At 46.9% G+C, this 13947-nt stretch overlaps 1 protein-coding gene across 4 annotated transcripts in view; it reads right to left on the bottom strand.

Moving 5' to 3' along the window:
• Positions 1 to 341: 341 nt before the first annotated feature.
• Positions 342 to 13947, bottom strand: part of CEP295 (centrosomal protein 295) — a 627693-nt gene continuing 614087 nt past the window's right edge. For 3 of the 4 annotated variants that reach the window (XM_078656962.1, XM_078656963.1, XM_078656964.1), the window contains one exon: positions 616 to 785. In XM_078656962.1, the coding sequence (XP_078513088.1) occupies positions 750 to 785 (36 nt within the window). In that variant the 3' untranslated portion in view covers positions 616 to 749. Of the gene's footprint in view, positions 786 to 13947 lie in introns of all 4 variants that reach the window. The other variant, XM_078656965.1, reaches the window with a different exon arrangement.

Raw genomic sequence — 13947 nt, 5'->3', positions numbered from 1 at the left:
AGAGTACTGTTACAATGCTTTAAATAGCTTGCACCCCAAGACATTGTTCCACTATGTGGCGACTCACCCTTTAGCGTACAAATTTGTTCCTGCATTCTGCTGCCTTTATCCTTTCTGGTTAACTTACCTATAACATCATGTGTAGTGTTTTTGTTTAAAATACTAAAATCTGGTTAAAACAAAATAATCTTAATGATACTCGCAATAATATGATGGTAACAATAGCTAGTAAGGAGAATAACCTGAAGTACCATTTGTTCCAGAAAACAAAGCACAAACACTGAGCAAACTCATTTGAAGTCTCCTATTACACACGGTACAATGAACAATAATGCAAGACATATAGAAATATCCGATTTTTATTAAAAGATTTAACTAAAGTTTTTTTAAATAGATTACTTTTAAAAATACAAATTTACATAATACTTAAAAAAATACATAATTTATGTCAATCAAGTTCTATTTGAAATATTACATCTCAAAAATTACACAGAACATTGATACATAATACAAAATGCACCTCTATTGAATATCAATAATGCATCAATAAAACAGGTAAAATAAGCTTTTAAATAAGACCACACAAGATCCTTGTTTAAATGGTGTAACTGCACAGAGAATAATCTTTAAATATAAGATTCAATAATTAGTCAATCTCCTCAATACTGAATATTTCGAGGGTACAGCACCATTTGCGTTTCAAAACACCATTTCTTCCGATCTTCCAATCTCTTATGAAGAATGATCTTTCATGACATTTTGGCACGCAGTTTTTCCAGAGTTTTCTGCGTATAGAAAAATAAGTTATTGAAAATATGAAGAATTATAATGTTTTAGCTAGAATAAACAATTTTGAAAACTGTTGTTAAGACCTGAAAAAATGAAGCTTAGAAGAAATAGTAAACATTATTCATTCAAGTGACTCTGGTACTAGAGACCCATTTTCTTCTGACTAATAGGACGTTCGCCGGGATGAGACAGGCGGCTATTAGGCGCAAAAGCAGAGTGCAACCTTTGACAACTGTGTGACTACAAGGCCATACTCGTTGTACTCCTCCATGAGGTTTTCCTTAGTTTAGCTCCTAAAGACACGTTTCACATAAATTCACAAAGTTTGCTTTTTTCTGCCATCAAGCTGGGAATTGCATTTTAAGATCAAAGTATTACAGACACTGACTTGATAATAATTGGTTTATGAAACCTATTAAGCTCATAGATTTTCACTGCAAATTAGACAATGAGGTGGAAAAAATGTAACCTGCACACAAAAAAAGTTATCTTAAGAGTTTTGCAGGTATGTAATGGGTGAAAACAATATAGAACGAGAGTGCAATACATTTGTTGAATACAAACGCTGAAAAGGTGATTACAGGTTAGGTACTGTTTCCATCACAGACAACGTGATACAGTAAAACTGTTGCAAACACCAAGTCAGAGTTTCCAAACCAGCCAGACACCAAACCCAGGCTGCATGTTGTCTCTGCAATCTTGAAGAAGCAAGATTGCCCTATTTAATTAAAGTGTAGAAACAATTTGATGCAAAATGACATATAAAGACATTTTACTACACTATCAAAACTCCTAAAGTATATAAAAAGTCTTAGTTTTGTTATGAAGTTATAACACAATCTGGGCATTTGATTTACTATGCGTCATTCATGTGTCAGCTATATCTGAATCTCTAATTTATACAACCCTCAGAAGAAAGCAATGACTGGATCTCTGTGACTTGCTAAAGACTAAACGCCTAAAATGGAAGGGGGCGGGAGAACTTAGGACGTGGGGAAAGTGGTCCTCAGCATTCAGTGAGCTTGTAGCAGTAATTAGTATGATGTTCAGGACTAAAGACAGTGTTTGTAATAAGGACTCGCCAGTTGCCTCTACATTGTTTAGCCCCCGAAGATCTGCCTGATAACGGTAAATTCAACACATCTGAGCCTTCAAGCCTCCAGCATCAGTGTAGATTCCAATGCTTGTTTCATGATGTTAGCTCAGGTGAACAAAGCAGAACAGTGGAATCAGCAACTCTTGGCAGTCAAGACGCAATACAGCGGATTCCTCAGTCGTTTTCATTTCTTGTACTAGTGAACTCAGTCTCTTGTCCTGATAGGCCCCCAACCCAGGTTCCCACAGGATTCTAAGACCTTAGTTGGGATGCTCACTGTTATGACTTAACTATCATTAAATATAACTCAGGGCTGAGTTAATTTCACCAGTCTAGAGCTTAAAGTAATCTTCAATTAAATCCTTCCTTCTTCTCAGGGCAAAGAGACACATTAACCAAATAGAACTATTGGAAGTATGATGTCATTGTAGGAAAGTGCCCCTTTTTGATAGGATCACGCCCACTTTTTACCTGTGCATTGTACCCCAGGTATCTAGGGTATGGGTACCAAAGAGGGTCACTAAGGCCTGCAGCATGTATTGTGCCAACCTAAAGGACCCCTCACCTAACTCATGCAGACTGCCATTGCAGGCTGCCTTTCTTGGTGCAGACAAAAGTGAAAACACAACATGGCACACAGCTCTGAGTGCCATGCCCACAGACACTGAAAACAGTATATGCAAGTCTCCCCTACAGCAGGCCTTACAGTTCTAAGGCAGGGTTCACTAAACTGCATGTGTGGCTATATCTTCATGAGCAGGTATGGCCCTGTGTTGGCCAGTTCAATTTCTGCCGTACCATAGACTAGGGAAGCCATTTTAAGTACATGGACACTGCTGAAAACGACCACTCCCCAGCTACAGTTCCCCAGCTACACAGCGACTTCACTGATACCAAATCTGTTTGGTATCAAACATCTTGTATTAATAAGCCCATACTGATTCCAGTAATGGATTTATTAATACATGCACCCAGAGGGCACATTCGAGGTGCCCCCTTAAAACCTACCAACTACTAGTCTGCTGGCTGACTGGGTCCTGACCCCCCCCTGATCAGGACCCATTTGGTGCCTGGAAAGGTGGGAACATTAGTAGTCAGATAGGCGTTTTCACCCTCAGAGTAGTTCTACCCCCAAGATGTGCTACCCGATGTGAACACGAAATTTCAGTCTGTCATTTTTGTAATGCCAGAATTAGGAACTCTGGCACTGGGTTATGTCCACTTCCCACAGGAAGTAGTCATAAAGGCAGCACACTGTCCCCAAGTGTGGGAAGCCCATTGGCTCCTACCCTACACTCCTTTAACGCCCCTAACTTCAGTATTTAGGGGCTACCATGGCACCAGAAAATGAGATCTTGCTGACCTGAAAGAAGAAGACGGACACTGAAGAGTCACAAGAACAGAACGGCAGCAAATGACTAGGCGCCAGCCCTGTTGGTCCGTCTGCTGTTCTTGATAATTGCGCCAAAGGCGGCTCATCCTGCAGCGCGCTGTGCCTCTAAAAGCCTGAGGGGCTTCCAGCTTTCAACCAAGACCTAGGAACTCCTATGGAATAGCATAGCCGCTCCCCTGCATCCTGCAGTCACTCCAAAGAGCTACAAGGACTCCGGAATATGTAAGATCTGACACTGGAAAGCACCACTGCGCTTGTGCCCCCTAGCTCGAGATGAAGTGGGCCAACAGTGCCAGCCAGACCCTCTAGACTCGAAGCCCACCTTGGGTTTCCCAGCTGTAGACTTCCCGATGCAGCCTGCAGCCTCTTTGTGCAGGCCCCCTCTACAGCAAGTGCCTCTTGTGAAATAAACCCGATGTCGAAGGACACCTCTGCACCAGACTGCACTGGACAGAGGAGAAAAGGACCAAAGGTCCCCACGTCCCGAGCATTGCGAGACTTGAGCCCACTCCCCCAGTTGGATCAGCCATGTGAGAAAGTGCCCTCTTTCTTGCATGGTATGCCCCCACGTTTAGCTGAATTGCTGAGGTTCTTTGACTGAGTGTGCCCTGGGCTCCTGCTAATCAGGTACCCAGGGCCTATGTTCCTTCCCTAAAAACTGCATTGAAGCCTAAACCCAATTGGCATCTCTGGCCACATGTCAGCCCCTGGTAAATGGTTCCACAGGCACCCAGGTCACAATGACCAGAGAAGGCCTCTAAGGGCTGCAGCACTTTTTGTGCCACCCTTAGAGGTCCTGTACCCTGACACTCACACACTGCCTTTGTAGGCTGCTTGTCTCGGTGCAGAACAAAATGAAGAATCGACATGGCACATATCCCTGTGTGCGATGCCCACAAACCACTGCCCTGGCATACACCAGTCACCCCTGTCGCTGGCTGCCTTATGCCAGTGGTGAGGGTATAAGTGCATGCCAATTCCATTCCTGGGCTCTGTAAGTGCAGTGCTTCCATAAAGAGTATATGGTGCTGGGAGTTTGTCATTAAGAACTCCACAACACCATAATGGCTACACTGATGACTGGGAAGTTTGGTATCAAACTTCTCAGCACATTAAACCCATACTGATGCTAGTGTGGGATTTAATGTAAAATGCACAACAGAGGGTATCTTAGAGATGCCCCCTGAAACTCGACCAACTTCTAGTGACCTGACTGAGTGGCTGCTTAGGCTGCCACAAAAAGACATGTTTCTGGACCCCTGGATCGAGCGCCTGCTGCCCTCAGGGGCCTGAAACAATGCACATCCTGGGACGAGGTGCCAAGCCTCCTCCCCCAGGATGGGCAGGGTTCACGAAGGAGAAGCTTCAAAGGCATGCCGCCTTTGTGAGCCTCCCCAGATCATTTGCTGCTTTCAGCGCTGGTTCTACCACCCACTTTGGGTGGGAGAACCGGCAGGAAAAAACAAGTGAGGGAAGGAGGTGTGCCCACCTTTGCCAACTCCACCCCTCAGGTGGGGGAGGCAAAGTGAAGCACAACTCTGACTCCCCGCCATCTTGAGGATGGGGGGACCTAGCCAACCAGGGACAGGCTCCTGCCCGCCTCCCACTCGAGGGTGGCACGATAGGGGGTGTACCCACCCCAGGGAGCGACCCATTGGTCTCTGCCCTTACATACCCAAAACACCCCTAAATCTAGTATTTAGGGGGCACCCTGAACCTTGCTTCCTTAGATCCAGCCTGACAACAAGAAGAAAAGAAGGACCGAACAGCCGTGCAGCCAGCTAACAAGAGGAAGATGCCCACTGACTTTACCCCAGGCCTACCGGCCTGTCTCCCCTCGAACCTGCTCCTGTGAAATCCCGGTGTGTCCTGCAGCCAGCAACCTCGAAAACCCCGGAGAACCTGGCTGCCTTCACTTCCAAGACTGCTTTTCCTGTGAACACAGGATTAGTTCATACTGCAGCTTCTGGCTCCAGCCGGAAACTGCAAATCCAACCCACTCTGCACCCGCCCTGAGCTTGAGTTGAAAAACACGAGGCGGCCCCCCGGCGATCCTGACCCGAGATCCGGTGACCCCTGACCTGCCTCAAGACTCCAGCTGATGCCTGCAGCCTAAATCCAGAAGGTCCCCACTGACCACAACCTGGAGCTGGTAAGAATATCCGACCCCAAAAGGCACCCCTGCACCCAACCCCCCACAGGCCTGTGTGGCCAAACCAATGGTGCCTAACCAACCCTTAATGTCCCAACTTCGCTCTCGAAGTGGTGGTCGCACCCAAAAGTCCTTTGGCTCCCTGTCTGCAGTGCTTTTGCAAACCAGAAGTTCTCCAATGAAAACAACAGGGCACCTCAAAACAGCACCCTGCACCCGGCCGCCCTAGTGCCGCTGAGGGTGCACCTTTGGTGCTTATTGGGTTCCCTATTTGCCCTGGCCTAAACCCAAGGAGCTTTGCAGCCGTGTGGCCTGCTTGCCAGCAGCCACCAACCGGATGCCCCCTATCCTCCATAGGATAACATTGGGCCTCAACACTCTCTACCTGGCTGTCCTAGTGCCGCTGAGGGTGAAACTAAAGTGCATCACTGACCCTGGGGGACCCCTTAGTCTAACCCCAGTACCTGAACTCCCACAGACGATTACTTACCTGTGAACCGATAACCTGTTTTTCCTCCATAGGATAACATTGACAATTTTCTTCCAAAAAGTTTGTAAGTGTGGAGTTTTGAAATCTAAAAATATTCTTTAAAAAATCTCACAAATAACCAAAACGTATTTACTCACCTGTTTACAAGAAATGTCCCAGTGCTGGATCCAGGCATCCAGCACTGAGTAAGAAAAGTAATGTACAAAGTAACTTGCCTGCAATTTACTGAAAAAGCCTATTAATTTCAATGCACTGTTTTTCTTCCAAAAAGTGTGGCGTTTTGAAATCTAAAGATATTCTTTAAAAATCCTGCAAATAACCAAAACGTATTTACTTACCTGTTTCCAGGAAATATCCCAGTGCTGAATCTAGGTATCCAGCACTGAGTTAGAAAAGTAACGAGACAAGTAACCTACCTGCAGTTAACTGAAAAAGCTTATTCATTCCAATGTACTGTATTTGCTAAGTGTTGCAACCTACTGCATTTCCTGTAAATCAAACAGTACTATTTCCATTGCATTTTCAAACTGCTCTACAATCAGCAACTTATTCCTGTAAAGTATTTTACGCTTACCTGTGCCAGGCTTGCGTGGTTCTTAAATAAAACAACAGCATATTTTTTTAAACAAAAACAATTGGCCTAGAGTTCAGTTCTTAGGTGTGTGAAATCATATGCTGACTTAGTGTGTACATCAAATGCTTAACACTGTCCTCTGATACTGCCTTACTGCTAGACCACTCTACCACAAATAGAGAGTAAGGTTCTATCTAACTTTAACCTCTGTCTACCTCTGGGGTCAACTGGACTCTATACACACTATACCTCATTTTGGTGTAGTATATATAGAGCCAGTTTCCTACATTGGTGGATCAGCGGAGGGATATACAACTTGCATTTGTTGTACCACTTGGTTACCACCTGATCACATGACAGAACTCTTAAATTGCCTTTAGAATTCAGATTTTTTTAAATTGGCATTTTTACAAAACTGCTTAAAGTCTTGTTAGGGCTTTGCTTAAGTCCCTTTAGAATTTTAGTCACTATAGTCAAAAGAAGAGGGGTTAAAACTTTTTGTTAGAATGTCTCAAGAAAAGAACTCCGCTATTAGTGAAAATAACCATGCTGACATACAGGACATGGTTGAGGAGCTTGACCTCACCCCTTACCTTCACTCGTCTTTCAAGGAAGTAAGGACCTTATGTACACTTAAAAACATAATTAAACACAAAGGAAGGTCCCAGGGGAGTGTTTAAAGACCCTAACTGCTAAACCCCCTGACTAGAAATGACACCAACAAAAATTAGCAGTGAGTCAGGAAATAGTCGATCAAATCATGTCCCCAATAGACAAGAAAAAGGGAAAAGCTATCAATTAGAACGAGTTCCCATCAGTCCACCACCATGTTTCATGAAACAGCTTCAGAGGGACGACCGGTGTACCGACGGAGAGTGCGGTGCACCCACTACCTGAGCTGGTGCCAGGTGAGGTGGGGCTGTTCCTTCCCAGCAAGTGGGACGGGAAGACGAGTAGATATACACTTATCAGGTGATATGGTTTACCTTTTTAACATAGCAGTAGCACTAATGGTCCTGAGGAAGCAGCAGGAGACCTATAGGCTCCAGTGACCGCAGAAACATGTCGACCTTATATCTTTGTTAGTAGTTCTTTGTTACACTACTATTTGCACTGTTTTTATTGATTTAGGAGTGTGAGGGTGCATATTAAAGTTGTTTTCCCCTATCACTACCTAATTTTAGAGCCTTTTCTCTTTTCTTTTTCACTTACACACTTTTAAGCACTGCTATCCAGTTCCTCACTAGACACACCTTGTTCACATCTGTGGTACTTTGTTTGGGACACCCTTGACTTGGTTACTTTCATCTGCCAGGTCGGTCGTGGTTTCCCAACCTTGAAATGTACAAGAGATCCCAGATGATGAAGGGCGGTCTCGATGGTGGACTGATGGGAACTCGTTCTAATTGATAGCTTTTCCCTTTTTCTTGTCTATTGGGTACATGATTTGATCGACTATTTCCTGACTCACTGCTAATTTTTGTTGGTGTCACTTAAAAACATAGCAATGGGCCCACATCCAACCAAACAAAAGATCCAGGAGCTGTGCAAAGACCCACCCTTCTGAACATGGTGATGACCAGTCAGAGGGAGAAAGGAGTGAGGAGGAAGGAGATAGGTACCCACCTCCACCACTTCCTGCTGAAGAAAGGGTTCCTGTACCCTTACTTCCAGGAGTTAACCTCTGGGGACCTAGAGGGCACACAGGTGGCTCAGGTTCTGGTCGGGACATTGAGGACAGCCACAATGAGGAGGACAGCTTTTTAGAAAGGCTGGGCAGACGGTCTAGCACCCCAGTCCAAACCAGCGTCTTTGTGACCAAACCAATCCCCATTGACTTCAACAGTGCACCCAACATTGCACTGCACCTGGCTGCCCCAGTGCTCCCCGAGGTGACCTGTTGGTGCTGTCTTGTACTCTGCCCCATACTCATCTTATTTCCAGGAGATTGTTCATATAAGTCGCTGTGAACAAGTTGAATGCAGCAGGCTTTTGGAAGTGTATTCTGATGAGCTCTGGCACAGCTCCCACATTATCATCAGCAGAGGACTCATGAGGGCATCACCCTAGAGTACTGGGCATCTAGGGTACAAGTTAATCCAGAGTTGTTGCCAAGAAGACTAGCACCACCAATTGGCATCTTTCTGGACACATGTAAGCCCCTTGTAAAAGGTACAATGGGTACCAAGGGCACTCTGGCCAGGGAAGGTCTTGAAGGACTGCAGCACCTTTTGTGCCACCCTTAGAGACCTTGTACCTTAACTTACTAACTAACACACACACACAAACGCACACCCCCCTCCCCCCCTTTGCAGGCTGCGTGTATTGTTGGAGAGAAAAGTGAAGAGTCGACATGGCGCACATCCCTAAGTGCCATGCCTACAGCCCACTGCCTATGGTATAGGTAAGACACCCCTCTAGCTGGGTGCACTATACCACTGGTGAGGGTACAGGTGCATGAGCCCTTTACCCCTACATTGTCCAAGTCCATTCATAGACATTGTAAGTACAGTAATGCCATAACGAGTATATGGTCTGGGAGTTTGTCATTACAAACTCCACAGCACCATAATCGCTTCAATAAATTCTGGGAAGTTTGGTATCAAACTTCTCAGTACATTAAACCCATAGTGATGTCAGTGTGGGATTTAATGATAAATGCACTCAAAGAGCACCTTAGAGTTGCCCCCTGAAAAACGATCTAACTCTAGTGTCTAGGCTGACTGGCTGCTCGCCAGCGGCCACCCTCAGACATGTTTCTGGACCCTTGGGTCGAGAGCCACCCACTCTCGGGGTCCTGAAACAAGGCACATCCTGGGTAAAGGTGTCAAGCCTCCTCCACCAGGATTGGCAGGGTCGACCAAGGGGAAGCTTCAAAGGCTTGCTGCCTTTGTGAGCTGACCCAGCCATTTGCTGCTCCCAGCAACTGGCCCCCACTGGTTCTAACCCCCACTTTGGGAGGGAGAAGCGGTGGGAAAACCAAGATAGGAAAGGTGTTCCCACCTATGCCAACTCCACCACTCAGGTGGGGGAAGCGAGGTGAAGCACAACTTAGTCCCTGCCATCTTGAAGATGGGGGGACCCAGCCAACCAGAGTGAGGCTTATTCCACCCTCCCAATGGAGGGTAGCATAATAGAGGGTGTACCCACCCCAAGGGAGGGACCCATTGGTCCCAATCTGTGCTTACCTGAAACGCCCCTAAATTTAGAATTTAGGGGCAACCCAAACCTTACCTCCTCGGACAAGCAAGAAGGACGAAGAGCTGTACTGAAGGAAGGAAAGGAGGACACCAACTGACTTTGCCCCAGCCCTACTTGCCTGTCCAGAGCTCGTCCTGCTCCAGTGGAATCCCGGCTTGTCCTGCAGTCAGCAGCCCCCAGAAACCAGAGGACCTGCTCTGCCTTCCCTGCCAAGACTCTGTCTCCCGTGAGCACCAGACTTACTCAAGAACCAAACTCCGACTACGGCCGAATCTGAGAGTCTACACCACTCTGTACCGGACGCCCACTGCCTGGGTTTGAGTGACCCAACACCACGGGGAGGTCCCCCCAGCGATCCTGACCTGGGCCTTGGTGATCCCTGAACGATCATCAAGTCTCCCGACGACACCTGCAACCTCTATCTGGAGGATCCTCCCGACCGTAAGTCGTAAAGAAAACCAGACACCTTAAGACACCCCTGCACCAGACGCCCTACGGCCTTGGGTGGTCGAACTGACTGTGTCCAGGCAACCCCCAGTATCCCAACTTACCTCTCCAACAGGCTGGGCGCCTCCAGGACGGCTCCTTGCCACAACCTGCAGTGTTTGTTCTGAGTGGAGATCTGCCGTTGAAAACAGGGCACCTGACGCCGATCCAGCACCCTGCACCCAGCCACCTCTGTGGGTGCCCCTTGTGTGCTACCTTGGATCCCCCTTTGTCCTGAGCTTAACCCTAGGAGCTTTGCTCCTTCAACTTTGTGGCCTGTCCGAGAGCAGCCACCAACCGACTGCCCCCAGCCCCATAGGCTAACATTAGGACTCAACACTCTGCACCCAGCTGCCGCTGAGGGTGCTTTTTGAGTGAATCCTTGACCCTGGGGGAACCCTTGTTCTAACCCCAAAAACTCGAACCTCAAAACAGTTTACTTACCTACAAATCAATAACCTAATTGTCCCCCATAGGATTGCATTGACTGTATTCATCTGAAAAACTAAGTGTTGAGGGTGTTTGTATGATAACATAACAAAATTGTGTTTTATTGCAAAAGTGTTTTACCTGCCAGTTATCTAGGCAATGTCCCAGTGTGATATCTAGCAAAAGACACAATTGATGGACGGAATGCAGAACAAATCAAAACATTCACCCCCAGTCAAGAGACCTGGGTTAAATCCAACATTCTTTTGCTCAAAATGCCATCCCAGTTTACACCAGGCCATATGCAAATCAGTCTTGACCCTGTGCCTCATGGGAACAGTCCAGTCCGAAATGCCAAGCCAGGTGGCTCCTCCAAAAATAATTTCAACTGTGTTTAAATATTTTACAAACTTGTAACAAGTCATTCTCAACCAGCTTGCTTGTTGATCAATCAGTCTTAAAAAGTACAATTCTCTTTACCTATACCAAGTCCTGCTTGGTTCTAAAAATAAAATACAACTAAAGATACATTTTTAATACCAACAATTGGTCTGAGTTCAGTCTTTGAGTGTGACACATAATTTCTTGCCCGAGTGTGTAAAATAAATGCTTAACACTACCCTCTGATAAAGCCTTACTGTTCGCCCACAGTACCACAAATAGAGAGTAATATAGTATCTGCTTTTACCTCTGCAAGCCTTTGGGGACCCACTGGACTCTGTGCACACTATACCATAATTTGGTATAGTTTATACAGAGTCAGCTTCCTACTGTGTAGACTCCTGTGCTGTTTTTTGCTTTAGGATGCTGCGGCTGATAGCGGTGTGAGGGGACTGGAGTGGGCAGGGCCAAGGCTGTATGGTGGTCTGGGCCTGTGGGCTGGGGAGCGGAGGCCCCAGATGGCCAGAGGTAGGGTGGGCAATGAGGTCCCGCAGGTGGGAGCATTGCTGCACAGAGAAAAAATCCTTACCGGGTCGGTGATTAGAAGCTGTGTAAGCAGACTGCCTGACTCTGCTAGGTCTACTTACGTGAGCATCACGTGGAGCTGTTGGACGACTACTAGTGGACACAGGAGGGGCACGCCTTTCTTAGCCTGTAAATTGAGCCTGTTTTGGCAAAATAACTGCAGGATGCCTAAGCGAGTAGTAGACTTGCGTCATTGTGCTGTGGAAAGAGCAGGGGCCTCAGGTGTGAGGCTGGATCTGGAAAACTTTTTGCCACAGCATCCCTACGCGCCGGCTGGGGGGACGGCACCACATGACTCCGCTCTGATGTCGTCCGTGTTCGTGATGTCAGCAAGGATACAGAAGTACCACCCCGGTGCGCCTACGTCAGTTTTCTTCGGAGAACTTTTCCGCACACAACGCGGAGCCATCACAAACAAAACCGAGAGAATACTGGAACAGTGTGCGAAAAACCCAGCTAAACAGAAGGGAAAGAAACGAAAGGTGAGGAACAGCACCACAAGACTACAGGGTGGAGAAGGGCCCAAGGGGAATTATTGTTATAGACCTACCAGCATCTTGTCCCCCAACTTTACATACTGAACACACGGAAGATGCCACAGGTCTTTAGCAGAAACCAGACATTCTCAGGAATCTATAAAGTATTCCGCAGGAGGAGCTGGAGTGACAGGATAGATAGAGAGATACAAAAAGTGGAAAAAAAATGGGAAAAAAGTACCCATCAGCCCACTCAATAGTGGAAGCTCGTCATTTGGGATTTCAAGTTTGAAAATTTGGTGTCCGACAGGCACTTCCTCAGGTGAACATTGAGGCTAACCTTGGACCCAATGGTTGAACACTCAACCAGAACAAATGATAGCATATGAGGCCGATAGGACTCAGTTGCAGTGCTCAAAGAAATAAGAATATGTGGAAAAGAAGGAAAATAATCCAAGTGATTTAAAAATGCCTATCTTGACGTCAACAAGGAAACTTTATTGAGTGTGCCCATCAAGATGGTATGGTTAAAACAGAGTGATAGTAGCAAGAAAGATGGTTTGCTAATTATCATAGACGTTCTCTGGTCAACATGTTTCAGCCTTAAGAGGCTTTCGTCAGGACCTATGAATCACTACTGCAACACTTACTTCATGTATGGTGAAAAAAGAAATACCAATATTTTCGTGGGTGGTGTATCCCCTCCCAACTTTGTGGGATCAGGAACCTCACCTCACCTGGCGACAGCTCAGGCTAAAGGAGGCCACACACTCTCCGTCGTTACCTCTGGCTTGAACTGAGCCTCCTTTAGGCGTCGAAGAGGGGGGCCCCGAAGGACCGCTCCTCAACGACATCACCCTCTTTCGACATGAAGCCAAAACCTCCGGGGCCGGAGCCGCCGGCGACCCCGCGGAAGTCCCCGCGCGAGGCAAGTGATCCGCGGATGTTTCTGGAGGTGGAGGAAGGGCCAAAGAAGCTTGCAGCACCGCAGCGTAGGCTGTCATTTCGGCCCTAGTCGCCTCTGCGCTGGGAAACGGCAGGTAGGAAGGTGACGGACAGGGTCGCATGTCTCAGGGGGAGCCGGCGCCCTCCGTGGAAGGAGGACAGGGCCTCGGAGATAAACTGAAAGATCTATCAGCCGGTGAGCCACGCCCTTGGGGCTGCGGCGAAAGACGATGTTGCAGACGAAACCGGTGGTTCCTTGCCTCTGAGTTAGGGGACGGATGCTGGGATGACACCGACCTGGCCATGGCTTAGGCTTAAGGTGCTGGCAGGTGTGCCAACTCTCTGAGTCGTGGTGTTCACACCCAGGCACCACGTGCAAATTGGGTGAGGGTCTGTCGCTGACATGGGACGTGCACAGGAGGTACACGTCTTGAAGCCCGAAGGCTTTCGCACACTGTTCCACTGAACGCCAAAGCGTGTAAAAGAATAGAAGGCCCGAAACAGGCCAGGGAAGGATTTAACTTTGGAAAATGAATGACACCTATGAGATTGCCATGGATGCTTCTTTTTATGTTTTTCAAGGAAGGAAAGAAGCGTGAAGAATACAAGACCTGGCTTTTGACCAGGATCTTCTGTCACAAGGATCTCTTTGGCCTGAGCCATAAACAGTGTAGCCTCACTGTTCTTGTTAGCTTTGTGATTCGTACTGTGACACAAGTCACAGGACAATGACAAGTTATGAGCCAAGACACTATTGGCAAATGTCATGTGAGTCCATGATTGGCATCTGCCCATCACACCTGCGATAGAGTTTCAATCCCAAAGTTTTAGAAAGGGACATAATCCCTAACCCACTGTAAAGACATTTTTAATGAAAAAAGCTGAAAATCACCTCAGATTCTGAGGAGAACTCTGGACCTTCGTCAAAAGGGCAGAAATCACAGTACTAA

The sequence above is a fragment of the Lissotriton helveticus genome, chromosome 8, assembly GCF_964261635.1.
Source record: "Lissotriton helveticus chromosome 8, aLisHel1.1, whole genome shotgun sequence".
Lineage (NCBI taxonomy): Eukaryota > Metazoa > Chordata > Amphibia > Caudata > Salamandridae > Lissotriton > Lissotriton helveticus.
This window is presented reverse-complemented; position numbering and strand designations above follow the sequence as displayed.